The 26,167-nt window shown below is 46.6% G+C and overlaps 3 protein-coding genes and 2 non-coding genes across 9 annotated transcripts; 4 read left to right on the top strand and 1 right to left on the bottom strand.

Annotated features, from left to right (window-relative positions):
- Nucleotides 1-1,414: 1,414 nt before the first annotated feature.
- LOC135443129 (C-C chemokine receptor type 8-like) lies at nucleotides 1,415-7,286 on the bottom strand. The gene is made up of 3 exons (XM_064703362.1): nucleotides 7,226-7,286; nucleotides 3,810-3,878; nucleotides 1,415-2,936 (listed from the first exon to the last, which is right to left on the bottom strand). Exons 1-3 carry the CDS (start codon nucleotides 7,280-7,282, stop codon nucleotides 1,857-1,859), a joined length of 1,206 nt encoding a protein of 401 aa, XP_064559432.1. The 5' UTR covers nucleotides 7,283-7,286; the 3' UTR covers nucleotides 1,415-1,856.
- Nucleotides 7,287-7,636: 350 nt separating this feature from the next.
- SLC25A38 (solute carrier family 25 member 38) lies at nucleotides 7,637-17,137 on the top strand. Of its 5 annotated transcripts, none has more exons than XM_064704813.1 (7): nucleotides 7,637-7,736; nucleotides 9,708-9,829; nucleotides 10,435-10,519; nucleotides 11,025-11,204; nucleotides 11,636-11,804; nucleotides 12,426-12,592; nucleotides 13,461-17,137. In XM_064704813.1, exons 1-7 carry the CDS (start codon nucleotides 7,662-7,664, stop codon nucleotides 13,581-13,583), a joined length of 921 nt encoding a protein of 306 aa, XP_064560883.1. In that variant the 5' UTR covers nucleotides 7,637-7,661; the 3' UTR covers nucleotides 13,584-17,137. The 5 variants fall into 5 exon arrangements, with proteins under 5 accessions (XP_064560883.1, XP_064560887.1, XP_064560884.1 ...); XM_064704817.1 differs by having other exon boundaries at nucleotides 16,334-17,137; XM_064704814.1 differs by lacking the exon at nucleotides 7,637-7,736 and adding an exon at nucleotides 8,623-8,709.
- Nucleotides 17,138-21,351: 4,214 nt separating this feature from the next.
- RPSA (ribosomal protein SA) lies at nucleotides 21,352-26,006 on the top strand. Its single transcript, XM_064704818.1, has 7 exons — nucleotides 21,352-21,468; nucleotides 21,731-21,898; nucleotides 22,803-22,921; nucleotides 24,140-24,385; nucleotides 25,229-25,357; nucleotides 25,600-25,768; nucleotides 25,862-26,006. Exons 1-7 carry the CDS (start codon nucleotides 21,399-21,401, stop codon nucleotides 25,954-25,956), a joined length of 996 nt encoding a protein of 331 aa, XP_064560888.1. The 5' UTR covers nucleotides 21,352-21,398; the 3' UTR covers nucleotides 25,957-26,006.
- Nucleotides 23,490-23,647, top strand: LOC135444745 (small nucleolar RNA SNORA62/SNORA6 family). The gene has a single exon (XR_010439273.1). It is a non-coding gene; the product is annotated as a small nucleolar RNA SNORA62/SNORA6 family (small nucleolar RNA).
- On the top strand, nucleotides 24,548-24,706 carry LOC135444744 (small nucleolar RNA SNORA62/SNORA6 family). Its single transcript, XR_010439272.1, has one exon. It is a non-coding gene; the product is annotated as a small nucleolar RNA SNORA62/SNORA6 family (small nucleolar RNA).
- Nucleotides 26,007-26,167: the final 161 nt, after the last annotated feature.

Below are 26,167 nucleotides of genomic sequence, written 5' to 3' on the forward strand. Positions count from 1 at the left end.
CCAGTGAGAGCTCAAAAAGTGAAAGACTGCAAAGAAGGCTCTGCATGTTTAGGCTACCCTCATGCCACTGGGTTACAGTCCTTGTGGGGAAGCCCTGGATCACAGCCTCCCTCCAACAGCTACATAACAGCAATCAATGAAACCTCTGAGCAGAGGAAGATGTCCCCCAGCAGACATGCTCAGCAACCAGAGAAAGGCCATCATCATCTTGCCAGCTTGGGCAAATGGGTTCCAGCCCCTGTCCCAAAGCGCTCGCACAAGGGGCGCAGGGTGAGGCTGCTGAGGCTGCAGAAATCATTCCCATCTCTTGTGCTTCTGTGCTCTTGTGCTCCAGAGGGCTCACACTGTGAACCTGCAGGGGAGAGAGTTGGTGCCACCCTCCTGCCCACCACCCTTTGGCTTTGCCCTGAGTTTTTGTGAAACCCTTTTTAGAGAACCTGAGGGTTTGCATATCCAAAAAAGCCTGGCTGGCAGTAAGGCATCTGAAAGGTAGAGACTGTACTGCTGTGCCAGGCAGCAGCTGAACTGAAGAGGGGGCTGAGAATAGGCAGCTGGAAGGACTATCAGTTGTGTAGATCTGTCTGGACAGAATGAAATACAGATGGTGACACAAATAACGATGAAACAGGTTCCTCAGATGTAAAGATAGTGCAATTATACTGCACACAGTGTCTTTATTATGAAACTTAAAATATGGTGCTATCTTGTAGGGACAAACAGAAGAGAACAAAAAGCTTTAGAAAACCATTGCATTTATCTAACAGTATTTGTGCATATAAAAGTATATATATGGGTGTATGGGTGTGTATTTGTGTATATATACACACATGGGCAAGTACAGATATGCATGCATATGTACATAGCTCTATACATACAGATACATATAGATATATCTATACGAATGGGTAGCCATTCACATATATAAAATCAGTCATTCCAAGTTGGAACAGTAACTGGAATGTCAACCCCAGATGCTTGCTCAAGAGCAGTGACCACACTGGCACACAAGTTACCAGTCCAAAAAGTTCAAAACTGTTCAGAAAGTCCCCTGACAGTGACATGTGACAGTTCACACCCACTATTTTTTCCACTCTTCAGCCTTTTTCCTGGTAACAATTTCTCTATCCATTCCTACAGCACTCATTCATTCTCATAGGGGCTGTTGCTTGACATTCACAGTGTCATTTCTGAGCTACAGCTTCAAACCCTTCCAGCCAAGAAGCTGCAGGCCCTGGTAGAAGAGGGAGTCAGGATGATCAGGATCATACCTAGATATTAATTGATATTGATTTTACCAAAACATGGACAGCATTTATTTCTTGGTTGCTTATCCAATTACTCGCTCAGTAAGTTCTTCTGGGGCTGGAAGCACTGTTCAGATCTGGCATGACACCTTAAGCTTGGGCCCCATTTTCCTCCAAAGAGCAAGTTTCTACCTCTGCAGTGAGTCCCATCCCTGCTCACAAAGCCATCACACTCTGCTGAGACAAGAGAAGGAATGGCCAAGTGTCCAGGGTTTGGAAGCATAAACAGCTCTTTTCAGTACTCAGTCTGAAGGGGGAATGGTATATTTCTGAGGTACCTCTCCACGTTGCTCTGGCAGTGTGGGAGTCTGCTGGTAATTTCATGAATCAAGCAAGGCAGGAGGTGCCAAGGGAAAGGGAGGATGATTAAAGAAAAAAAAAACCTCTAAAAAGTGAGAACACCAAAAGCAACCACAATAAAAGCAAAACCAAGCAGCTGCTTCTACTTTTCGTGTCCTAAAAGGTTGCTCAAACAGTCGATGGCTGTGGATGCACAGTTGAGGATTTCTCAATTTTAGGTCACCTGTCCAGGATGATAGTTTTGGATTTGTTCTACAAGACAGTGCCAACATAAGACAACTGTGAGGACTTTGTGTGCAGAGAGGAGTGCTTGTCCAGGCTGCGCCCACTGAAAGCCCCGTAGCCTTTGCAGTTCGACAGAAAACATGCAGATTTTTTGAAAATGTCACAGAGATGCTTCTTGAACTTCTCACCCACAAAAGCATAGATGACTGGGTTGAGGCAGCAGTGGACAAAGGAGAGTGCCTCAGTCAGCTCCACGGCTAGGTCTAGCCTTTGGCTTGTCTGGCAGTCATCGATGATGGACATGTTCCTCAGAGAGTCCAAAAACAGTACGATATTGACAGGGGTCCAGGAGAGAAAGAACACAATGACAACAATAAAAACCAGTTTAATTGCTTTGTACTTGTTCTTGGTATGGCACTTCTGAAGGTTTTTCAAGATGCTGTGATAGGAGAAAATGAGGACAACAACAGGGATTAGCCACCCCAGGATGTTGACTAAAAAATTACTGAAAGTCTTCCAGCCATTGTGGCCATCAGGATAGTGAGGGAGGCACTTAATCTGGTTATTGTCATTCACTTCCTGGAAAAAAAGTAAGTCTGGCATTGATGCTAAAATGGCAACTGCCCAAACGACCAGACTGGTGATAAACCCAATGGCAGTTGTCCGAATCCCTTGGACCTGGAGGGAGTGGACTATGGCCAAGTACCTGTCAACGCTCATGATGGTTATGAAGAAGACATTGCTGTAGAAACCAATGAAGTAAACTGAGCTGATAATTTTACACAGTGCATTTCCAAAAGTCCACTGGCTCACAATGGAGTACTGAACCAAGAAGGGCAGGGAGAATATCAAGAGGAGGTCAGAGACAGTCAGATTCAGCAGATACACGTCAGTCATGGTCTTGATTTTCATGGAGACTGTCAGAATCCAAACAACCAAAGCATTTCCCACGAGGCCTGCCACAAACAGTATGGAGTACAGCACTGGAAATAAGGTAGATGCAAATGCTGGAATACCTTCAGGATTGCAGATGATGTGTAGTTCTGAGTAGTACAAGGCATATTCATAGGCTGCAGAGGAGTTAGGTGTTGGTGAGATGTAACTCATCTGTTCAAGGACAACGAAATTCATATGAGCCAAATCCCACATTAGCAGATATACCAGGCACGAGTCAGCTCACACCAAGCTACATGAGGACAAAACAGATGTGCCACAGATGTGGTATAATGAGCAATGAACACGAGTGACTGGCCATCCCCCTGTAGGACCCAGGATGAATCCTGGGGCATCACAGGGGCAGAGGAGATCAAGGAAAACACAGCTGTGGTGGTAGTAGAGATTACCAGCATCCTCCTGCTGCCACCATGTGGGGCCATGGCCCATGCCTGAGTCCAGGTAGGGTACTGAGGCCAGAGACAGGGACCATCCTCAAACCAGCAACAACATGGGCATGGCCAGGAGGCTGAGAGCCCCTGATATGGGTTTTGGGGTCCTATTTTATGTTTCCTTCTGAAAGGGGAAAGGGAGCATGGCCCAGGGAGAAACTGACATATTAACACTCATCTCCCAAAAGCTTTGTTTCCAGTTAGCTGAGTGCCAGAAATGGGATGCATCAGCAGCAGTGGCATATCCCCTTCCTGTTCACCAGCCCCTCGCAGCTCGCCCACCCCCCAGGGCAGTACTTGTGACAGCAAACAATTAAAGAAGATGGATAGCAGCGTCCCTGACAGGATGTCCTCCATAGGACACTCCTAGCACTACCTCTACCCTCAAGGACACTTTTCTTCCACAAGCACAGTGTCATCAGCTAAAGATATTTTCACCCTGTGTTTTGTTTCTTTCCAGAGAACAACAATCACACTGATTTCTTCTGAATGCCCACTATCTCCACCAGTACTGTGTCCCATAGGAAAAACTGAACCTCTAAAATGTGCTAATGGCCCTAGCTTGCAGGAGAGAGCCCGGCAGGGAGTGACTCACCAATATGTCCTCAGAGCCAATGCTGCCCAGCAGGTCTGTCAAATTCTGCTCCATAATCCAACTCTGTGTCTGAAACAGTGCAAAAACCTGTCTTTATATCACGTATTTTTAAGCAGCAGGCATACCTTTGTGTATATAGGCTGGCAATATTTACCTTAGCTTATGCTGCAATTCCAAGTTGCAGGTAAGGTCCTTACTGTGGCAGTGCACAGTCCTAAAGTCGCTTTCCCTGTGTGACCACTGCTACATTAAAGATGTATGAAACCTCAAGCCAGTGAGTTCAGCCTCTGTACTTAACACCCACAGAACGGAAATGTCAGCTTTATCTTCTGTATGATCACAGTTTTCATTTTGAGCATTTACATTCTTCAGTGGAAGAGATCTGCAATTTCCTCCACATCTTTGAAGTGCTCCTGTCTCCCACCTGCATATCCTGCACCTGCTGTCCCTGCTCTGAAGTTCTGGTGTCTAGGAGAGAGTAAGTAGTGCTGTCTCTGCCCTGCTCCTAGGGTTTTTGGTGAAGATGGCTGACGGGGATGGCCCAATGCTGCCAATAGCCTGCAATGGCAAAGGGCCCCATGTTTGCTTTAACATTTCATTTGTCCTTGGAAGGCACCTTCCCCCCGCACCCACCCGAGCACAGACAGGAATACCTAAGGGAAATGATCATAGAATCACAGCTATTTAGGTTGGAAAAGGCACTTAAGATCACTGAGTCCAACTGTAATCCTAACACTGCCAAGTACATTTGAACCTTTCTTCCCAGAACGCGCATGCTGCAGGATGCTCTCACAGACTAACACTGAAATAAAGCCCTGCACAGCCCTGAATTCTCACCAACCCTACCACATACCCACTGCAACCACATCCAGACCCAACACAGCCTCCATCCCACAGCTGTCCCTAATCTTCCCCACAACACAAGATACAGGGGAAGGAGCAGCCCTACTGAGCAACAGGGAGCATTTGAAGTGTGTGTTATCTCCTTAAATACTGCTGCTCCTCACTAGAGCTTGGTGCATTACTGAAATTCAGGCAAGTCATGTTGCATTAATAAACAGATGGGACTCAGTTTCCTCAAGCAGAAAAAGCCAATTCTTTATTAATATAATTCATTTTTATACACTTTTCACAGACCTTGTGCTCAACTCCAATTGGCTATTAGTTTTCTTGCTCAATTAATTAGTTAATAACTGGCATTTTACCTTTCCATCAAATCTCTCTATTCTTGGATTGTTGACATATTTTCTTCACTGATTCTCCTGGGACAGATCTATTGTTTATACAGGTGCAAATTTATTTTTCTTACTAGAATAGGTTGTTGTGCTGTCTTCATTCTCACGACTTTTCCTTATGGGAACTTAGAAGCTACTGCTAGCTTAACTAGAGTAGCAGGGCCTAAACCACATTTAAAAAGACCTTTCTTTTATAATATTTCTACCTGTCTGCAACAAGTCATATCATCATTTTGTTTGTTTTTGAACAAAGAGTACCTCACTGGGCATCAGTCCGTAGATGCGATGCTAGAATTTCCATTTGGAATGGTTTGTTTCTCAACAAACCATTCCAAATGGAAATTCAAACCCTTTCTCAAACTCTTTGGATGTCCACCTTCACTCACCATCGCTCCAAAGGCAGAGGGATAAATTTCTGTGAACCAAGAAAATCTGCAACTATTGCATGTGTAGCAGTGGATGGCTTTCCTCAGCCGTGGTGGGCAGTGTGACATTAGGTCAAAGTTTTACATGTGAGTCAAGCCATGACAGCCAAGCTCTGCTGGGTATTAACTCTTACAAAATCTGAAACTAGGAATTAAAACCAGAAACACAATCTTCTGTTACAGGCAGTGTTACAGGCAGTTGCTGGCAGTGTTGAAGCTTGATCTCCACTGCCCTAATGCAGGATTAAAACGGCACTCACAACTCTCTTGGTATTAAAGTGGAAAAGAAAACAACCAGGAATTGTTCAATGTGGAAAAAGATGTGTCCACCAAACGGGGATTTGGCAGTTCTGTGCCTCTCATCTTTCATCTCCTAAATAGAGATGACAGGCTATCAGAGCACAAGGACAGCGACATGCAGGGACGCGGCTCCCTCTGCTGGGCATCCCTGCAGAATTGAGGCACATCCCTGCAGAGATGTGTGAGATCAGCAGCTCTGTTTCACCTCTTCGTTCATCATGAGGCTTATTTTAAGGAAGAAAAGGCTTCCACAGCAAGGTAATAACCCGGAGACTGCTGTTGCTGCCAGGGTTTCATGCTGGATGAGCTCTTTCTTGGGATGCAAGCCACTTGGTCAATATTGTTGCAGCCCATCTGGCTTCAGAAAACTACAAAAATGTCAATTGTTGTTCTACCCAAAGATATGGAGGAAGTGAATCTAGCCACACCATCCCCAGTTCCATATAGAAACATTTCAAATGCATCACTTGAGTTTGTCAGCCTTAATACAGTTAAGCTTACCCCTCTAAATAATCTACTTACCCAATCCCATCCAGAACAGCCAGAAACACGCCAAAAGAAATAGCCAAAGGGGCTTTTTCAAAATGACACATATATCCCAGACAGCTTCCTTATACAATCAATTGTATAACAGATTGGGCTTAAAAAGAAAAGTTTTGGTAGCAAGAGGGATGCAGGGCTGCCTGATGTGTGAAGATGCCAGAATCTGCCCCGTGGTGGTAGTACCCTGTGGAGGATCAGTAATTGGACATCACACCATGATCAAAATGATCAAGTGAAGCTGATTTATTGCAAAAAGCAAGCTGTATTTATACTGTTCTCTATTGTTCATGCCTCAAGCTAATAAATGATTGGTTAAATCCTTCTACGCAAGCATTTTAATACTTCAGTTAATTTTAGTTAGTTTTTCTTCTTCATGTGTCTCGCTGCGGTTTTCTTGCCTGCCTTTGCATCCTGAACCATCTGCTTCTGAGTGTGTTCTTCTTCTTTCGTGTCCTTCAAGGGCATTGTGACCTTACTCAGTTTCTATGAAGGCTGGATTGTGCATACGTTGCATATGCCCATTGTCCTGCAAAAAACTCTCAACAGTAGCCAGTCCCAGCTGATTCCAAGACGGCCCTGTCGCTGTTCAAAGCTGTGCCCATTGGTGATATTGGTAGTGCCTCTGTGATTCAGAAACACTGTGCAGCAGCAGCAGCTGTGACAGAGTGAGAATATGTGAAAGAAATGCCCTGCAGAGCCCACAGCAGGTGAAGATGGAGAGGAAGGAGGCGCTCCAGGCAGTGGAGCAGAGATTCCTATGCAGCCTGTGAGGATGCATGTTGTATCTGTGTTAGTGCACAGTGGAGCAAGATGTAAGGTGGGGAAAGAAGCACTAGGAGGGAAGGGGACAAGCTGAATTTTTCCATAAGTCAGCAGACAAAGTTAGTTAATGAAATGAAAGGCATTCACTCACCCAAGGAGGGAACTGCTTAACAAGAAAGGAGCTTGTCAAAGGGAAGAGGGAGTCCATAAGGAAGTGCTTTTGTGAGCCTGTGTGTTACATTTTCTCAGAGAAGTATGTTCTCTCTTTCTTCAGGGACTGCCACAAGGCAAAGTGAGCACAGGAGAGGAAGTAGTTTATGCATAATGGTTACTGCTGCACACAGGGTTTTCTTTCTCGGAACACCTGGAGCATGACGTTCTGGACATGTCATTCCTTACTTGGCCAAGGCCCAGCAAACAGGCAATTCTGAGAAAAGCAGCTTCCAAAGCCTTAACTTGCTCCTCCCAGCTCCTCCAGTTTTGTTGCTGATAAGCAGTGTCTGGCTCTGCATGTACTGCAAAGCCACAGTCTCAGGGCTGGCACAGGTCTAATACTGAAACTCTTCATTTTGGTGCTCACTTCCTCAATGCTCTGGAAAGCCAGCCTACCTCTGCTCTGGGCCCAGGATGTGGATGAGCAAATGGAAACACTAGCAACAGGGGTAAGGATGCATCAGTGTGCATCTCAGGTTTCTGAACAACACTGTGGGTACCCATAGGAAGCTGGTTTTGTGGGGATGTGGGAGGTGTGAACTGAGGGAAGACATGAAAGCTGTCAGTTATGAACTGACCCTTCCCATTGCCCATGTCTGACAGAGTGCGCTGGGGCTCAGTTGCTGGATACAGCACAAAGCCCTGGAATATAGAGTACAGCTGCTGGAACTGAGTAAATTCTGGCAACGCCAACTTCAGGCCATGAAACTGTTGGAGGTGAGGCCACAAAGCTGGAGCACCTGTTCTATGAAGACAGGCTTAGAGCATTGGGACTGTTCAGCTTAGAGAAGAAAAGGTTCTGTGGGGATCTCATAGAAGGCTTCCAGTATCTGGAGGGGGCCTTACAGGGAAGCCAAAGAGGGACTCTTCATCGGGAGCTGCAATGATAGGACAGGGAGTAGCAGGTATAAATTGAAAGAGAGGAAATTTAGGTTAGTTATTTAGTTATTAGGAAGAATTTTTTTTTTTTTTTTTTTTTTTTTTTGTGAGGGTGGCGAGACACTGGAACAGGCTGTCCAGAGAAGCTGTCGATGCCCCCACACCAAGCAGTGTTCAAAGCAACACTGGATGTAGCCTTGAGCAGTGTGGTCTAGCGGGAGGCGTCCCCTCTCGTAGCCCAGGGGCTGGACCTAGATGAACTTCAGAGATCCATTTCACCCCTTTTCCGTTTACGATTCTATGTAGAACGTCCAAAAGCCGTGACAAACACGCGATGCGGGGCAGAAGCGGCGAGACGGGACCCGGCTCCAGGCCGCGGCAGAGCGAGGGAGCGGCGACCGAAGGGTTACGGGAAGCGCATGCGCTGGGTGGGCGGTGCTCCGGGCGGGGCCGGCTCGGGGCTGGCACGGGGCCGGACCTCGCCGCTGCCCGCCGCGCTCTGGGGCTGCGGGCGGCGCTGGGATGCCGGGCCGGGAGGCGGAGGTACGGCTGCGCCGGGCCGGGCCCGGCCGGGTCGGGTCGCTGCGCCGGGCCCTCCTCGCTCGCTCTGCCGTGGAGAGGCTGGGGCAGCGCCCCCGTGGGAGGCGAGGGGGCTCGCTGCACCCCCTGCGCTGCTGCGCCGTGTTCCGCGGCCTCGGGGGTACGAGGGGACGGGTCCGTGACGGTGGGTCAGGGCGGACCTCGGGGCCACCACTGCTGGCTCGGAGCGTGCCCCACACTGCTCCTGATCTGTCCGTGCTTTCTAGTCTGTCGTGATTCGCGCAGAAACTCGTTCTTCATTAGCAAACACCGTTATATGTTTGTGGTATATAAACCCTCTCTAAACACCTAAAAATCTTCACCCTGCAGTGGGCTCTGTGCCTCCTGCGGTATTATTTCCCGAGAAGTGCCGCTGTGGGCAGCAAAGGCAGCCTCAGCTGAGCAGGCCGTGCGGGGCTTTTGAGTGCGTTTGGGCCGGGTTCGGGTTTGTGACTGGGCACGGTTCGGGTCTGGGTCTGAGCAGGGTTCGGGTCTGGGTCTGGGTCTGGGCAGGGTTCCCCGCCAGTGCCCCTGGCAGCGGGGGGACCGCGGTGTGGGCGTGGGAGGGAAGGGTTGGAGGTGCTGCCAGCCGAGGTGGATGGGAGTGCGGCCAAGGTACAGGTGGGTGGTGGGAAGGGGACACCTATTTCACTTGCCGTGGCAAAGGGTAGCCTAATGGCTGGTAGTAGATATGGTGTTCAGAAGACTCTTACCAACCACCGAATATCAGGGAGATTCTGGAACAATCTCTCAGAAAAAGCAGAGAACTCAAAAACCACAAATAAAACTTGATCAGTCTCAGAAAAGGTCTGGAAAAGCTTCCTGTGCCTTAAGCAGCTGACCTTAGCATCTGGGATCAGCACATCTTCTTTCCTATAGCATGCCATGTATTAGCTGAAATGTTTCCTCTTGTGCCATTTTTAATTAAATGGCCATTTAAAGTTCTATTCTTCCTCTTCCAGATGCATCCAGTCCTAAAGGCCTTTGTGTGCGGCTCCATCAGTGGCACTTGTTCCACGCTCCTCTTCCAACCCCTTGACCTGCTGAAAACACGTCTGCAAGCTCTGCAGCCTTCTGTGAATGGGTGAGAGGAGGGGGATGTGTCTGCCTGGAGGTGCTCTGCCATAGGCTTCTGCCTTATTTGCTGGCTGGGGCTTGGATTTCAGAGTTGTAATCTGGGAAATGAGGCTTTGTAAAAGAGGAGGTGTATTTTTATATTATGGAGAAGGATTGTTATTTTGCTCCAGAAGAACAAAAATATCTGTGAGTGGTTATGAATGCCACTGGAATAAGTTGTAACCTGAACATTTGTTCTCATCTGAGAGACTGGTGTTTGCTGGAGTAGCTACCATGCAGTTTTATGGGGTATCCTCTGCCTGAAAAAAATCCTGTGTGGTTGTCAGGTAATTTTTCATGCATGCCGCTTGCTATTGTCAACCTACAATCTGCTGCTGCTAACAAAGAGAGTGAGCAACTAAAAATGCTAATGGGTGTTACAAGTTGTGAGATACACAACTTGTAACACAGAAGGTGATGGAGAAGCCCTGGAAAGATTGACCAAGAAAAGCAGACTGAGATGAGGAAGAGCACCTTGGAGGTGATGAGTTAATGCACAGATGAGTGAAAGGAGTGGCTGATCTGGCAAGGATCAGAAGCAGGTCATTTCTTCAGTTCCTGTCTTTATTTCAGGTCTGGTCGTGCTGGGATGGTGACGCTGCTTTTTAGGGTTGTTCGTACTGAGAGTATTCTGGGGCTCTGGAAGGGTGTCTCTCCAGTAAGTGGCTGGTTTAACTCTGACCTGTAAAAATAAGTAAATAGATAAGCTCACTGTTTATTGTTAATTATGTCTGCCTGAATTTAATAGCCAACTCTTGTACAATTATGAGGGAAATGACATAATTAAGATTACATTCTATTTTAAGGAATTAATGTTGTGAATTTCTTTGATTTGGTTGTGACAGTCCTGAGCAGCTGAACATTTGAATACTTTTGCAAATGTGGTGTGGCAACTGCAAGAACTTCATTTTGGTTTGGAATATCTTGTTCCTAGAAAACTGACATTGAGGAATGCAATAAATCCTGACATAATTTGAATAATTTGTCTGTTGGTGGCATAAATGATTTCTACCTTATTTTCTTTCCTCAGCATGTTAGCTTTAGTGATATGTTTGTCTTCTACAAAGCTTCCTGTCAAGTTGAACAGTCTCAGAAATGTTCTGTAGTACATTTTGTCTTATGTAAGCTTTTCCTTTCTTCATCTGCTTCCGTTTCTCCTGAAGTCCTTTGCAAGATGTATTCCTGGGGTTGGGATTTACTTCAGCACTTTGTACGTGATGAAGCAAAAGTTTCTTGTGGACCGTTCACCCACAGCCCTGGAGTCTGTCTTCCTGGGTGCCGCTGCTCGTGCAGTTTCTGGGATTTGCATGTTGCCAGTGACTGTGGTGAAGACCCGATATGAGGTATGACTTTACAGTTAGTCCCCTGTTAATGGAGTCACACACCTTCCTTGTGATGCAAAATAATTCCTTCTGCCTGGAGAAGGTTGCTGCACTTGGGTACAGCCAGGAATGTAGCCCTGATTTCACCTCAGTTCACACATTGTGCAGGAAATGAAATTTGGGCAAGAAGATGAAATAGAATTCACCCTAAGATTTATAAGTTGCAGTTGTATGCAATGTTTGTGTAGCATCTTCCATATGTTACCTCTCTGAAGGATTCTTTTAAAGGCTGAGTTAGGTGAGACCCAGTTTTTGCCTCGGGTTGTCCTCTGTGTTGCCATCTTGGGCATCACGTTAAACTCACAATTTGGATATTATATCCTCAGGGTGTGTGTAGGGCTCCTCAACCTGTGCCTGGCACATGAATGACTGACCTTTGTCTGCTCTTGCAGAGTGGAAGATTTGGCTATGGGAGTGTGTATGGAGCCCTGAAGAGTATCTATCAGACCGAGGGGCCTCGTGGCATGTTCAGTGGGCTCACAGCAACGCTGCTGCGGGACGCACCCTTCTCTGGCATCTACCTGATGTTCTACACACAGACCAAAAACCTCACACCTCAGGGTGAGGCTGAATGCTGGATGCTGGAGTGGAAAACGTTCCTCTTCTCAGATCCTGCCCTGCAGCTGACAGCCTGCATGCTCTGCTTGTTGCCCTCCACTTCAGAAGTTAAATTAGTCTCCTTTAGGGCTTTGGGTCACTCACTCACTCACATGTGCCTGTGGAGAACTGTAGACCTATAGCTGAGGTCAGTGCAGAAATGGAGACTGGCTCTAAATTGATTGATTGTCTCCATGAAGGCTGATGCATAACTGGGTTAGTGAACAGTTGAAAGACAGGGTGCCTTAAGCACTGCTTGCTGCTTCTGCTTGTCTTGCTTACTGCTCAGTTTCCACTAAACTGAGGCTTCTCTGATATTGGAACTCTCTGGGGCAACTTCTGTACAATTTTTTCTTTTCTGATTTTCTGTCAAATTCAGTTCCCCAGCAAGTGGGGCTTCTTAATAGTTCTAACTTTTGACTAGTAGCCACTTTTCCCCTTGAAAGGTTTCTCTAGCTGCATGGATTTTAACTTCTCTTAGGTTCTGCTGTTGATCTAACCATTCAATGGCTTTCACTTTGTCACACAGCATGAGTGTTCCTGGCCTGAGTGGTGTCTGAGTGCCTTCCCTTTGCTTTGTTACAGACCAGCTGGATTCAGTGTTCATGCCCTTGCTGAATTTTGGCTGTGGGATCTTGGCGGGGATTTTGGCCTCTTTGGCAACGCAGCCTGCTGATGTCATCAAAACACACATGCAGCTGTCACCCCAAAAGTACCACAGGACAAGCCAGGCCATTGCCTTTATCTACAAGGTGAGGTGAATCCCTTCTGACATGCACAACCACGTCCTCAGTTCTGATCCCCTTGCTCAAAGCACAGCTTTGCTGGAGAAGTCATTGCCTTTGAAAGGAGGTGAACAAATGTCAGTGCTTCATCTGCTCTTGCAGTTGGACAATTCAGTGTCGGCATTTTCAAGATGGTGAAGGGGGTCATGCTGTGGTAGACCAAGACTATAGTGTGCAGTGTGAAATTCTGGTTTCAGATACAAACCAGCTACAAAATAATTCTTTGCTCTTTAGGCATCAGAAGAGAAATAAATGCCCAGGTCTTTATTGCAGGAATGGGGTGGAGAAGTAGTCAAAGCCCACCTTTCCCTTCCTGCTGTTAGAAGGGCAGATCTTGGCAGATTCACGCCGTTTCCATATTGAACTCTATTCCTAAGCAGTAATGTGTTTATTTGTGTATGCATTTTTGTGTACCTTTTTTTCCCTCAAATCATAATGTTTCTTGCTTCAATACTTAGAAATCTCAGAATAGCTGGGAGATTTCTGTAAATACAAAGGTCTAAAACAAAGACTAGTTATTTTACTGTAGTGTCTCAAAATGATTACACTCTTGCCTTCTCTTTGTTGGACTTGACTGTGGCTTTCTCCAGCTGTTGTCTCCATCCTGGCCTTTCTTTTTCCCACTCACTGGTCTTCCTGCTTTGCTGGGTAGCCCTGCAGTAGTGCAATGCTACAGGTTCTTCCTAAACACTAAAAGCTGTTTAAGCCTGGGTCTTTTAGAGACAGATCTGGGTCTGAGCTGAAATACATCCTGTGCTGTTCCATGTAATAAATGATGAGAAATTAAAGCCCTCTAGGCAGATTGGGATGAACTGCTGTTTATCTCCTGTTGCAGGACTTTGGGCTAGTTGGCTTTTTCCGAGGCGGTGTGCCCCGAGTTCTCAGGCGCACTCTGATGGCAGCAATGGCATGGACGGTGTATGAACAGATGATGGAAAAAATGGGCTTGAAATCCTGACTGAGCTGCACGAGAAAGGACCAGCTTCACTCCTTCTCCCGCTTGTTGTGATCAACTGGCACTGAGGAGTTCCCAGTTCCACAGAGGAATAAGCCTTCCTCAGCCAGGAAGGAAGCCCTTCTGAGACAGGGCATTTGGCCTTTGGGCAAGTAGAGGAAAGGAAGGATTGGATCTTTGTGTTGTTTGATCAATGCATTCCAGAAGGACTGAGCTTGCAGACTGCCATGGGAAATGGCAGGGTTTTCACAGCCTGGTAACTATGCTGAGAAGCCCCTTTTAAAAATAACTCTGTGCTCACCACCTTTATGCAATGAGACAATATTAGAGCAAAAGTGTTTGAGGAGAAAACAGTGATGGCAGAACCTGCCAGCCTGTTCCTTGTGGGCATGGCCAGAAAGGCCACAGTGACCACCACCTGATATAGATTCTCCTTCCTCATGTGCTTTATTCTCACAGGGGAGCACTAGGCCCTGGTGGGAAACTGGATGTGTGTCGTGATGCTTGCATTGTGGGCATGGGTGGAAGAGAAATGAAGTGCAGAGGAAAAGCTACAAACATGGTCTCTGCCATCACTTTTGTACTGTGGTTGATCACAGACTAACTGGACCCACCTTGCTGTGTTCTGTGTTATGTTATTGAGCACCTTAACATTCTTGAAATGTCCTTCTGCCTCTACAGCAGAGTTTGCACAGTAATTAAGAAGCATAAGGCACTTTAGAATTGATTGCTACCAAAGTTCTACTTGTTCTCTGAAAAACAAGAAAAGTTGCTGGTCTAACTGCAGCAGAAACACTCAAGTTGGTTTTGTTGGATTTTTAATGCAGTTGTCATACAGACTTGTTTGCTTCTTATTCTTTATTTGTTAATCCCCGATCAACACCCTCAGTGTGAACTGGTCTTTAGATGTAGCTTTTAGGGCCTTGGCTCATAATGCATAAATGTATAGTGGAAACAGATATAGATACTAGCACTTCAGATTTCCCTTAAAACATTGCTGATTGCATGTGGAGTATGCTTTGGTTTGGAAAGAAAAGGTTGCTATTTCTGTAAGCTTTCTCCAAGGTTTGAATCCTGTGGGTGCTTGGTAGTGACCTTTAATTCCCTTAGGGCTCCACACAGACCCTTCCCATTTTCCTGGCTGATCCTTTTCTCTTATCAGGTAGTCCACGTTCGAGTATGCCTGAGTTTAAATACACTTTTCATCCTCTGTGCCTTCTTATTCTTTCCTGCTGTGTTACTCAGACCTCACAGTGTGTGCCAGGTGCAGCCTGATCCCCCCCTCCACTTGTGCCTCTGTGATGGGTTGGGTCCCTTGCAGCTCTGTTAGCATAGCCATGAAGCTGGTGTGGAAGTGTGCATCCTGTTCTGTAGTGCCTTGCAGAAGACTTAGCTTTGGCTTTTATTTTCTTAAATATCTAAGGATACTGCAATTCACTTTGGAACCAGAGCACCTGTCTCTAAACCTGAGGATACAAAACTGTAGCTGTATGAACAACCAGTGCTACCTACCTGTTGTTCATAAATTTTAAATTGTATTTTGGACAGTCACTGCCTGCCCAGGCAACTTCCCGAGTGCAAGAACAGAGGGGATGTGGGATGTGTTCCTTACCAGATTTCAACTCCAAGAATGCTTGATGACTGATGTAAAAGTTGAGGGAAGTGTAAGAGGACAGAATGGAGGCTTGGAAAGTGCTGCCTGTTTTCAGACTCAGCCCATCTGTGAGGGGAGGCTGGTGCTCTGCAGTGCAGAAGTCTCCAAGAATGGTGGTGGAGGGTTCTGTGTGCACATCTATGTGTTAGCAACAGAGCACTGCATCAAATCAGGCATGTGGCACGTTATTGGCTAAATCCTAAGTGTGAACACCTGTTCCTTTCTTTTGCTGCTCCTTCTGCCCTTAGTGACCAGAACTTGTGAGAGTGCATGAAACCCTGGTAACTGCACATCCTGCTTGTTTGCTATCCTGAGCACTACTGTCACACAGTCTGGGATTGCTGACCTGGCAGAATAAGGTGGCAATCAGATGAGTTACCTCATTTGTCCTTTATTCCCCTGTGTATGGGATCAAGCCAGAATTGTGCTGGAGCCTGAATTTATTTATTTGGTGCTTTATAAATCTGGTGTGTGAGTTGGATCTGTTGAACATCCTGGGCTGTGGCAGCCAAGTGCAGTGTGTGGGGTCACCTGCAAGGTTCTTCACACATATTTCATTCCTGGTTTAGCAGTGCCAAAGCAATGAGCAACCTGTGCAGACAGAAACTTAAGCTCTTAAAAATGAGGCAGGCAAGCAAAGAATGCGAGGTAATCTGGAATTAAATAAAGTCCTCAACAGAAACCTCAATTTCAGGAACACTTTGGTGGCTTTTATGTCTCTGTACTTCTCCCTGGTCAAGTAACAAAAGAAGTAGAGAGTTTATTTCCATGTGCTAATGTTTTAAGGTCTACTGTGAGGTTGTTTGTTTGTTTGTTTGTTTGTTTTAATCGGGCCTAAAGCAGTGTTAGCTTTTACTTTGGGAAGGTTTTTCCATTCTGCTCTGGTGCTTTGTTATTGGAGAAGAGTGAAAAACTGTATGGTTTTTGGCTTGTGGATTAACCTGGGCTCCTCTGGGTTTAAGAAACAGAGAATCTAAACTGCACTGTGTTTTATCTACCATGAGTGCTGCAAATCCAAAAGCTTGTCTACTTGTGAGTTGGGGAGAATGAATTCTGTGATGCAAGCTTGTTTGTTTCCCTTTGTTATTTCTTTTGACAGCTTTCATATATGGGAGAAGGGAAAGCCTGAAGTTCTGCTTCACTCTGTTCTGAAAGCTTTATCACATGGTCAGGCAGAAGACTATTTCTCAGCTCTGATCCTTACTGTCCTTCACCCTTTTGCCTCTTCAAAAACATTCTGTTTCTGAAGTGATTTATTGAAGTTTCTTCTTGATAGCTATAGCAAGTCAAGACAATCAAGTGCATGGACTTGAAGTTTAGATGTATTCCCCTTGAGGTTTAATGCTTATACTTAACAGCAAATTGTCACTGTACAGCCTAAAGGTAAAGAAAATAAAATAAAAGATCTGGACAGAGGTAGTTAATCACCTACCTCCATTGTGCCAGCAGTTCAGCACTAACAGTCTTGTCAGATAATCATTTCTAAAGCCATCTTGGCTTGGATTCCAGAGACAAGGGTGTGCTCCCTCTGTGCACTTCAGGATGGCAGTGGGATCCCTCTTGGAATGACCTCTGGTGCTGGCAGTGCACTGTTCTGCATGCATTGTCTCTGCTTGCCCCTGCAGCTGTGGCTAAGGACACAGCTGGCTGGCATGTTGAGGTAGGCAGTGTTTAAGTGAGTTGTAAGGACACAAGAGAAATAGTCTGATTATTCATGCTTTAGAAACTTTATGTTTCCACTTCTCCTGTGTGATGATTTGTTTGGGTTTTTTCTCTCAGTCTCCTCAGAACTGGAGCTTTGAAACATTGCATAGCTTTGAGTATTGTGAGTCTATATAGTATGTATCTATATAAAATATTTATGTGAAAAGATGTAATATATGTTTTTATTAAAAACTGGTTGCTAAAATTAAGGATGTAATCTCTTCAGTGTTTCTTTTAAAGAACCCAAACAGACATGCCCCAAACTGATTAAATGCACAAGGGATTGGAGGGAGTAGAGACTTAAGAAGGCAAAAGGAGTTTCCCAAGAGGACAGGACTGTTGCATGTGTTCAGAGCCCATAAAAGGCAAGGAATATTCTCTTTTTCTGTGGTGTATAATATGCACAGGTTGTGCTAGTACAACCTAAATCAACTTTGCGTAAATGGAGAAACCACACAACACTGGGGAATGTTGTGTTTTACACAGCTTCCTCTGCCTGCCTGCTGTGTGTAAAGACAGATGGCTGTTGAATCCCTGTACTAGCTGGTGAAATACCTGCCTTCAGGACAGTGGGGTTTTAAGCTCTCCAGGGAGAAACTGTTTTTAGTCTCCTGCTGAGCACGTTTCTGCTACTCAGGCAGTCTGATCTCAGCAGGGGACCAGAAATTGTGCCTGGGACACAATTGTCTCCTGCAAGGCATAATGCAAGGGAATGCTGGATTGCTGGAATCTCCTCTTGCTGTCACAGTATGGTCCTGGGATTCAATGGCAGGCAGGTTGTGCTAAGCAAAACATTGTTGATAGTGAGATGTGCACCTCCAGATGTGAAGATCCCAAGCCTCGTTACTTGCTTAGATAATACGTTCTCACATGGAGGGTTATCTGTGTGTGGCAGACCTACCAGACAGTGCTGAGGTGTGGCCTTGTGCCAGCTGAGCCTAAATTGCTTGTGCAGGTTCCTGGTAGCAAGTTAGGCCTGGGATAGTGCCTGCTCCTGCACACAGGGCTCCCCAGAGCTCTCCTGCTGCCTTGAAGAACCACCTCCTGTGTAGTGGGTGTTGGCATCCACGCTGCTGACAGCTGCCCCAGCTGTGAGAAGAGATAGCAGACAAGATCCCTAACCCTTCTGGGTGATAGAAGGTGGGGAAGATAGAAAGTTTAAAGGTTTTAACAAAACATTGAGTTACAGGTCTCCCTCATTAAAAATGGGCAAACCTTTTGCTTGCTTTTTTAATTTCAATGAGTTTGGTGTCACACATAACCACTGATGCCAGAATTGCACAGAAAAGATTCCTCATCCCACACAGGCATATATATATGTGTGTACTTTTGTGAACTCCATGTGGGTTTCTTGAATATGCTTATCCCTTCTGGCTTTGGTGCTTATTTCAAAATAGCAAGATGATTTTCCACATTGCAGTTGCTTAATTTGTAATTTTAGCACTGTAAAATGCTTTAGTAGTCTTTATCATAATGCATTAAGGAGTTTTAGTAAAAATGACAAAATCCCAATGAGAGGTTAAAATGTGACCTCTGCAAGTTTTTGTAACAGGCATTAGGCAATTCTAACTTTGTAGAACTAGAAATAAATGTGCCAAAACATGTTTTCCCAAAACGTGTGAGAAGTAATAACAAACCTTTAAAACACAAGCCAAAATGCAATTTAAAGGGAGGCACACTGAAAGTGGGTTGATCTTCACAGCTCTTCTTTGCCTTCTCCAGGGTGCTACACAATCTCTTGGGTGACACCCCCATTGACATGTTTGGTGGGATAGATACTGCATGTCCTCCCCAGACACACAACCCAACCCCTTCATTGCAGGGCCTGTCCTGGCAGCACAGAACACCTCCTCTGCATCCCTGTGAGGAGCCCTCTCTCCCAGCACTGGGGCCCTGGTACAGCCCCCTGCTCAGAGGCTTCTGGCCAGGGCTGCTGCTCTGCTGCAGCTGGGCTGGCTGGCTGGGAGATGCTCCTTCTGGGGCTTTGTGACCACCCCAGGCACCTACTTGAGGTCCTCAGTGTAGCCCCCAAAGGCTGGTGGTAGCTCAGTGACACTTCTCTCTGCACCTGTGGGCCCCAAGTCCCCTCTTCAGGAGGGCCGGTGCCTCAAATCCACCTTTCCTGGCTTTGCTTGCTGCAGAGCAAGGCTATTCCCAGGAGCTGCCAGCAGCTCTGCATGTAATTGTGTAACAGAGTTCAGTGTGAACTTTGGACAAAGGAAACCTTGGCTAAAACATGTGATAAGATAGATACACTTTCACTTGAGGGACATGTCCATTAGTAACATTATTTTAAACTGTCTCAGCATGCAGATAAAAAAATAAAGGCAAGCTTTCAAGTTATTTAAGAAAATAATTAGAAATACTTTATTGTCCAGCTTCATCACCACTTTTCCAAACCATCTCATGGGCTGTGGGCCTCATGTACCAGAAAGGACCCATACGCGTAACAATAAAAAATAAATGAAGTATTAGTGATGCCAAAGGAGTCTATAACACTGACCAGTGGCACTCTTTTGATAACATCATACTTTCTGCAATATTCAATACTAAATTTACAATCATTATGTTCAATACATTTTTAATACAGATGGGTTTCAACTGTGCAGAAGAACTCTCCAGGCAAAATCCATTACCCACAGCATGGTGACATCACCACCACCTCTTCTCTTCCTTCCCAAGCTAATATTCACCCTGCTCCTGTCTCCTCAGGAGAGACACAGCTTGTACTCAGCCCCATCAGGTCAGCTCTCACCATCCACAGTGCACTTACCCACGTGCCACAGATGTCTGTAATCTCTCAGGCAGTAACAGATCACACTCTGGCTGAGGGCACACTAACCTGTTGCTGAGTTTCATTTTACCTACTTTGTCACCACCATGTGGCAAATGTTTGAATTACTCTCTTACAGCATATTCTACAGCTGATTTTGTAATCTCTCTAATTAACACCACCTAATAAGCACAAAGAAAAGAAGGATAGAGAGCCATTTTCCAGCAGAAAAAGAACATACATGAGATGATGTTGTAACCTGCTACTTGAGCAACTCTTCCCTAGAGTAACTCAGGGCTCAGACATGGAAAAGGAGAGTCCACGCCCAGTCATACTGATGTGGTTATATGAGGTTAAAATAGAAGGGAGAAAACTAAAGGAGCACTGTTGTTGGAAAGATGTGAAGATGAATTATCCCTTGCAGAAGGCACTGGCAATAGTATTTGCACAGTCCAGAAATCTGTCCAGAAATGTATCCAGATGTTGATGATAGCAAGCATAGCAAAGTAAGTATCACTACTTTTTTTTTTCTAGAGATTCCTTTCTCAGGCCTGTATCTGAGAATAGGACAAGGAAAATGAGAAAGACCATGAAGATTCTTAAATCTCATCACTTTCTGTGGTTTTTTAAAAGCAAACAACAAGAAAATCCTAAACCAAACAACACACACACAAAAAAAAGGGGCAAGTACCACAAGAATGTCTACGGCAGAACAAGGATGTGTAAGTTCGGTGTCAATTTCACGTCTTTTTACTGTCATTTCTGCAAAGGACAGGAACAGCCTTGGCTGCTCAAGCTCTCCTGCGTGGTGCCAGAGCAGTGCCCCTGCAGGGAGGGGACATTGGGTGCAGGGAAGATGCTGCAGCTCCTTAGAAGCTTCCCCCCACAGCAGGTAATTTAGAGCCTAGATATAATCCATGAAATAATCACCAGCCCTAAGAGCATATATTTCACTTTCAGCAGGAAAATGGAATTGTAAAATGTTTAAAATAAATCTCTGCTTTCTGTTCCCTTCAGGACCTCAAAAACAGCCTGGATGTTGCTTGGAGCAAAAGCATCAGGATGCTGTGAAGCAGCTCCAGACTGACAGAACCACAGAATCAGTTCAGTTGGAGAAGGCCTCTGAGATCCTGGAGTCCAAGCCATGAGCAAACACCAGCTTGTCAACCAGACCCTGGCACTGAGTGCCTCGTCCAGTCTTCCCTTACACACCTCCCGGGACGGGACGGGACGGTGACTCCACCACCTCCCCGGGCGGCCCATTCCAAAGTCTAATCACTCCATCGGTGAAGAAATTCCTCCTAATGTCCAACCTAAACCTCCTCTGGTGAAACCAGAGTCCTCCCGCCCCGTCGCTGGCTGACAGGGACAAGATGCCGGTCCCACCTGGCTACACCCTCCTTCCAGGCAGCCATAGAGAGCGGTAAGGGGTCACCCCTGAGCCTCCTTTTCTCTGGGCTAAACACCCCCAGCTCCCCCAGCCGCTCCTCACAGGACTCACACTTCAGACCCTTCACCAGCTTTTTTCCCCTTCTCTGGATCCGCAATCCCACAAATCCCACGAGCTTCGTTCAGAGCCGGTCTCGGGAAGGGGCCGGAGAGGCGGCCGCGGCCCGGGGATGCCGGGGAGGCGTGGCCGCCGCGGAGCCTCGCCCCCGAGGCGCCCCATTGGCTGCCGAGCCTATATATGGCCGTCAGCTGGGGGCGGGCTCTCTTTCGGCTCCGCGCCGCCCGGGCCTCCATACGGCGTTGTCAGCGTGAGTCGGGGCCGCCGGGCGGGGGGCGCGGGGGCGGCGGGGACGCGTTCCCCGCCCTGCGATAGCACCGGGGGCCACTGTGCATCCGCCGCACCGCCGGCGGCCGGGCTGAGCCGGGCCAGGCCAGGCCGGGCCGGGCTGGGCTGCGGGGAAGGCCGAGGCCTGCCGCTTGTAGCGCGGGAGGCGGCCCAAGATGGCGGCCGGGGCGGCCGGACCTCGTGGCGCGTCCCCGCCGGGCTGAGCCGCGTCCCTGTGCCCGCAGGTTCCCTGTCGTTGCTTCCCAAGGGAAACCCCACAATGTCCGGAGGCCTCGATGTCCTGCAGATGAAGGAGGAGGATGTCCTCAAATTCCTCGCTGCCGGGACCCACCTGGGAGGTACCAACCTGGACTTCCAGATGGAGCAGTACATCTACAAAAGGAAGAGCGATGGTAAATAGGCGGGATGGGTGGCCCGGGTTGGGCAGCTGGGATCTTGTGGGCACATCTGGGACGAGCAGAAAAGCGCTAGCGCTTGATCTCTTTAGCATGGTTTCCCCATGGCCTATGCATACCAGTTTTAACTCAAAGTAGAATAAAATACTGATTTTGGAACAATTGTACTAGTTCTTGACTATCTTGATCTTTAATCTGGTAAATCAATCACACCTGGTTTCAGTAATTTTGCTAGTTCTTTACTATATTAATAAAATGGTTTTAGTATCTCAGTAACGATTTCTCCTTGTTTGTATTGGTCTTAAATATAAGCTGCCCTGTTTACAAGATTAAAATTCATATGAGAACTAGGTTTTTGATAATAAATGCTGGAAGTGTGTGACATTAGAACCATAAGGGGAGAATTTTCTTTAGGATAGTTTTCCATTAGCTAGAATGAGACTAGAGTGTCATTATTTCATAAAGGACATTAACGTGATTGAGCATGTACAGAGAAGGGCAGCAAAGCTTTTGAAAGATTCAGAAAATGTCATGAAGAATGACTGAAGGAGCTGTATTTGTTTAGTCTTAAGAAGAAGCAGCTCAGGGGGGATCTCACTGCTCTCCACAGCTGCTTGAAAGAAAGTCACCCTTTTCTGCCTGCCAGCAGTGAGAGGACTCGAGGAAATGGGCTTAAGATAAGGGAGATTCAGATTAGATAATATAAAAAAAAATTCACTGCTTGGATGGTCAGACAGGTGGAATAGGTTGCCCAGTTGTGTTTGAGGAACCTGAATACAATGCTGATTCTATGAATTTTGGAGTAACCACAGCCATGTGGCAGGTTTAATGGCAGAGGAGTGCTATCCTGTTTTAGAATCTTTTATTTGCTGGTTCCTCTAAAGCCTTTTGTTGCTGGCAGGTATTTACATCATCAATCTGAAGAGGACCTGGGAAAAGCTGCTCCTGGCAGCTCGTGCCATTGTTGCCATTGAGAACCCAGCTGATGTGAGCGTCATTTCTTCCAGGAACACTGGACAGGTATGGACATAAGGAGGCCTGCAGTCTTGGGAGCAGGACTCCCTTGCCTTGCGTGCATCACTGCCTGCCAGTGACAGCTTGGTGATAATAGGCAGTAACACTAGTTTTAACTGTAGGAGTGCTTTCTGTAAACATGGTTTTTGTGTTGCACTTGGCAGCTTTAAACAGATTAGTTGAAACCCACTCCCCATTTCCAGGCATTTGATAACTTGTTTTTCTTCCATATCCTTCTTCCTGTTGGATTTCTGTCATATTAGTGGTCAGTCCCCTGGTGACCCCTTCCTCCCAGAGCTACTGTGTTTAATTGGTAGTGATTTTCTGGGGACAGTAAGCCCCTGAGATGAAAGTTGTCAAAGAAGAAATTTTCTATCATTGAGCAAGGTATAGTAGCCAGTATATTTGTAATTTTGACTCTTAAATTAGCAAAAATGTTCTGTTGTAGAAGGTGATAACCTTTAATTAGTCACTGGAGTTTGTGAGGTTAGGTTGTTCAGGTAACTGCAGGTGGGGCCACAGACGTATAGGGAGATTCAGGGGTAGATTTCTGAAGGAAAAAAGGTGGGCTTGATGTGCACACTATTAAAGCTTGATGCTGAGGTCAGTTTCTGGCCAGTGAGCTCTCAAGTGTCGGAAGTGTGCGACAGCAAAGGATGGCAGGGTTTTCGCTAACCCCAGGAGAGGGGCTCCCTCTAGGATTGGAGTTTGATAGTAGGCCCTGCCACATGCCTGACAGGTTGGAAGCTGTTGAAATTAAATGAGAACTGCCAACTGCAATTTCAAGGCACAAAGTTACAATTTGTGTGTATTTATTACTGAGTTTTTGTGTACTTGAAGTTCCTGGATAACAAAAAGATGTAGAAATAATAAAAGAAAACCTGCTTTGCTTTTTTTGTAAGCTTTTTGTTTAATTCACCCTTCCCTGATTTGATTATGAGAATTTGGAGTAGAGCTTGCCAATAACTTGGGGGGAAGAGAAGGCTTTTTTTAATTTTCTGACTTACTGTTTTTAAACTCATGGTGTAGCTCTTTTCAATAAGATTTTTATTTTGTCTCTTTCTGAGGTGGTGAGCCCTGATTTCACAGGAATGGAAACAAATAGTTCAGTTAAATTTCATGCAAATTCACTGGCACTGCCTGGATGATGTGGCTGAAATGCACTTTTCTGGTTTTGTTGAAATACAGTTTTCCTGTTTCACCTGTGCTGTGTCCCTTTTGCAGCGTGCAGTCCTGAAGTTCGCTGCTGCCACTGGGGCTACTCCCATTGCTGGGCGCTTCACCCCTGGCACCTTCACAAACCAGATCCAAGCAGCTTTCCGTGAGCCGCGGCTCCTGGTGGTGACGGACCCGCGGGCGGATCACCAGCCCCTGACCGAGGCATCCTACGTGAACATCCCCACCATCGCCCTGTGCAACACGGACTCCCCGCTGCGCTACGTGGATATCGCCATTCCCTGCAATAACAAGGTAACGCCTCCCTGCGGTGCTCCTGTCAGCTTCCTCCGGAGCGTGCCGTGCGCTTCCAAGATGGATGCTTTCTGCAAGGGAGGGTTGGCTCGTGTCTCACGTGTACCTTGGGGAAATGAGCTAATGAATGTCTATTGCAGGTGGGTGGGGAGGAGAAAATAAACTGCACACAGTTGGAGCTTGGAGCTGAGGCTGGTTTCTGGCCAAGGAACTCTCAAGTGTAGGACGTGTGCTATAGTAACCTGGCAGGATTTTTCGCTGACGCCATGAGGGTCTTTGTGACCCAATGAGTGGAGTTTGATAGTCATTCTTGCCACAGATCATGAATATGAATGAAAGATAATATGAACTCCTGGAGAAACTTCTCTGAGACATTACCTTGGCAGAAATCACCTGAAAGGTAAAGTCTGGGAAGATGAGAATCTATCTTAGATCTCTATCGAAGTGTCAGTCAACAAAACTAATGTAAGCCACATGTGAGGATGTGTGTAAGCTTTGTTTATTTTGTCAAGTTTTCAGTTTCTTCATTCTTGAGTATGTGGTGAACATCATCCCTCTCTTTTGGATGAGACTCAACATGAGGGTGATGAGCAACGTGAAACTCCATAACAGGAGACTTACTTGAGGCTGTGATGTAATGGCATCATGATTTCTGCAGAGACCTGAAAATGTCACTGGAAACTTGAAAAGTTACCTTTTTTTTTTCATGTTCAAGTACTTAAGTCTGGCATTGGCAAGTAATGTCTTTCACCAAGCACAAGCTTGGGGTACAGATAGGTCTGCTGCTCTTTCTGGAAAGGTTTAGCTTTACAGCCAGCTCTTGTCTACTTTCTTGTGTTCCAGGGAGCGCACTCGGTGGGCCTGATGTGGTGGATGCTGGCTCGGGAGGTGCTGCGCATGCGTGGCACCATCTCCCGTGAGCACCCGTGGGAAGTCATGCCTGACTTGTACTTCTACAGGGATCCCGAGGAGGTAGGAATCCTCATGACAGGGAGTGTGTCTCTCTGGGATGTTCTGCTTGTGCACATATCCCATGGTCCTGTGTGTCTGCTGTCATGGACAGGTTTTGCTAGTGTAATGATGGCACTTCACACTCTGCTGTGGTGGTTGGTTAATTGTATTCCCAGTTGGTACCTGTTGCCTGGTACTTGAAAGTAAGTGTTGTGTTCCGGGATGTGTTCCTGGGAGACTCAGGCTGGGCTCTTCCATTGCAGATTGAAAAGGAGGAGCAGGCAGCTGCTGAGAAAGCAGTCACAAAGGAGGAATTCCAGACTGAATGGACAGCCCCAGCACCTGAATTCACTGCTCCTCCTCAGCCCGAGGTTGCAGATTGGTCTGAGGGAGTGCAGGTCCCATCCGTGCCCATCCAGCAGTTCCCCACAGGTCAGTTCAGGGAGTGTCTGTGGGGAGGAGTGGGGGGTGTCGTGGGTGGAAGGAGCTGGGGAGCACTAAGTGTTGTTGTGTTTGTGATTGCAGAGGACTGGAGTGCTCAGCCTGCCACCGAGGACTGGTCAGCAGCTCCCACTGCCCAGGCTACTGAGTGGGTTGGCACTGCCACGGAATGGTCTTAACTTCAGCCCTGCTGTACTGTGAGAGAAATAAAGGCTGGTTTAGTACGCGCTGTGCTGGTGCTGCATTTGTAAAGTTGCTGGCTGGTGACACGTGGGTAGCATGGGACACGGTCCTCAGGCAAGAGAGGGCATGCCTGTTACACCCTTTTAAATGGAGCTGGGGGCTGTGGACTTTGTCCCTGCCTGCAGCAGCTCACTGGATTGTCCCTCC

The sequence above is a fragment of the Zonotrichia leucophrys genome, chromosome 2, assembly GCF_028769735.1.
Source record: "Zonotrichia leucophrys gambelii isolate GWCS_2022_RI chromosome 2, RI_Zleu_2.0, whole genome shotgun sequence".
NCBI classification, from domain to species: Eukaryota; Metazoa; Chordata; class Aves; order Passeriformes; family Passerellidae; genus Zonotrichia; species Zonotrichia leucophrys.

Bases quoted from the DNA above. Each gene is read 5' to 3' on its own strand.
- LOC135443129 (XM_064703362.1), bottom strand. From the start codon at position 7,282: ATGGACTCCCTCTTCCCTTTGACAAGCTCCTTTCTTGTTAAGCAGTTC. The intron at 3,879-7,225 runs GTGAGTGAATGC...GCACTGTTTCAG, and splicing joins TTAAGCAGTTCCCTCCTTGG to ACACAGAGTTGGATTATGGA. The intron at 2,937-3,809 runs GTGAGTCACTCC...GTCCTTGAACAG, and splicing joins TTGGCTCTGAGGACATATTG to ATGAGTTACATCTCACCAAC.
- SLC25A38 (XM_064704813.1), top strand. From the start codon at position 7,662: ATGCTCTGGAAAGCCAGCCTACCTCTGCTCTGGGCCCAGGATGTGGAT. The intron at 11,805-12,425 runs GTGAGGCTGAAT...GCTTTGTTACAG, and splicing joins CAAAAACCTCACACCTCAGG to ACCAGCTGGATTCAGTGTTC. The intron at 12,593-13,460 runs GTGAGGTGAATC...CTCCTGTTGCAG, and splicing joins CCATTGCCTTTATCTACAAG to GACTTTGGGCTAGTTGGCTT.
- RPSA (XM_064704818.1), top strand. From the start codon at position 21,399: ATGGCCGTCAGCTGGGGGCGGGCTCTCTTTCGGCTCCGCGCCGCCCGG. The intron at 25,358-25,599 runs GTAGGAATCCTC...CTTCCATTGCAG, and splicing joins TCTACAGGGATCCCGAGGAG to ATTGAAAAGGAGGAGCAGGC. The intron at 25,769-25,861 runs GTCAGTTCAGGG...TTGTGATTGCAG, and splicing joins CATCCAGCAGTTCCCCACAG to AGGACTGGAGTGCTCAGCCT.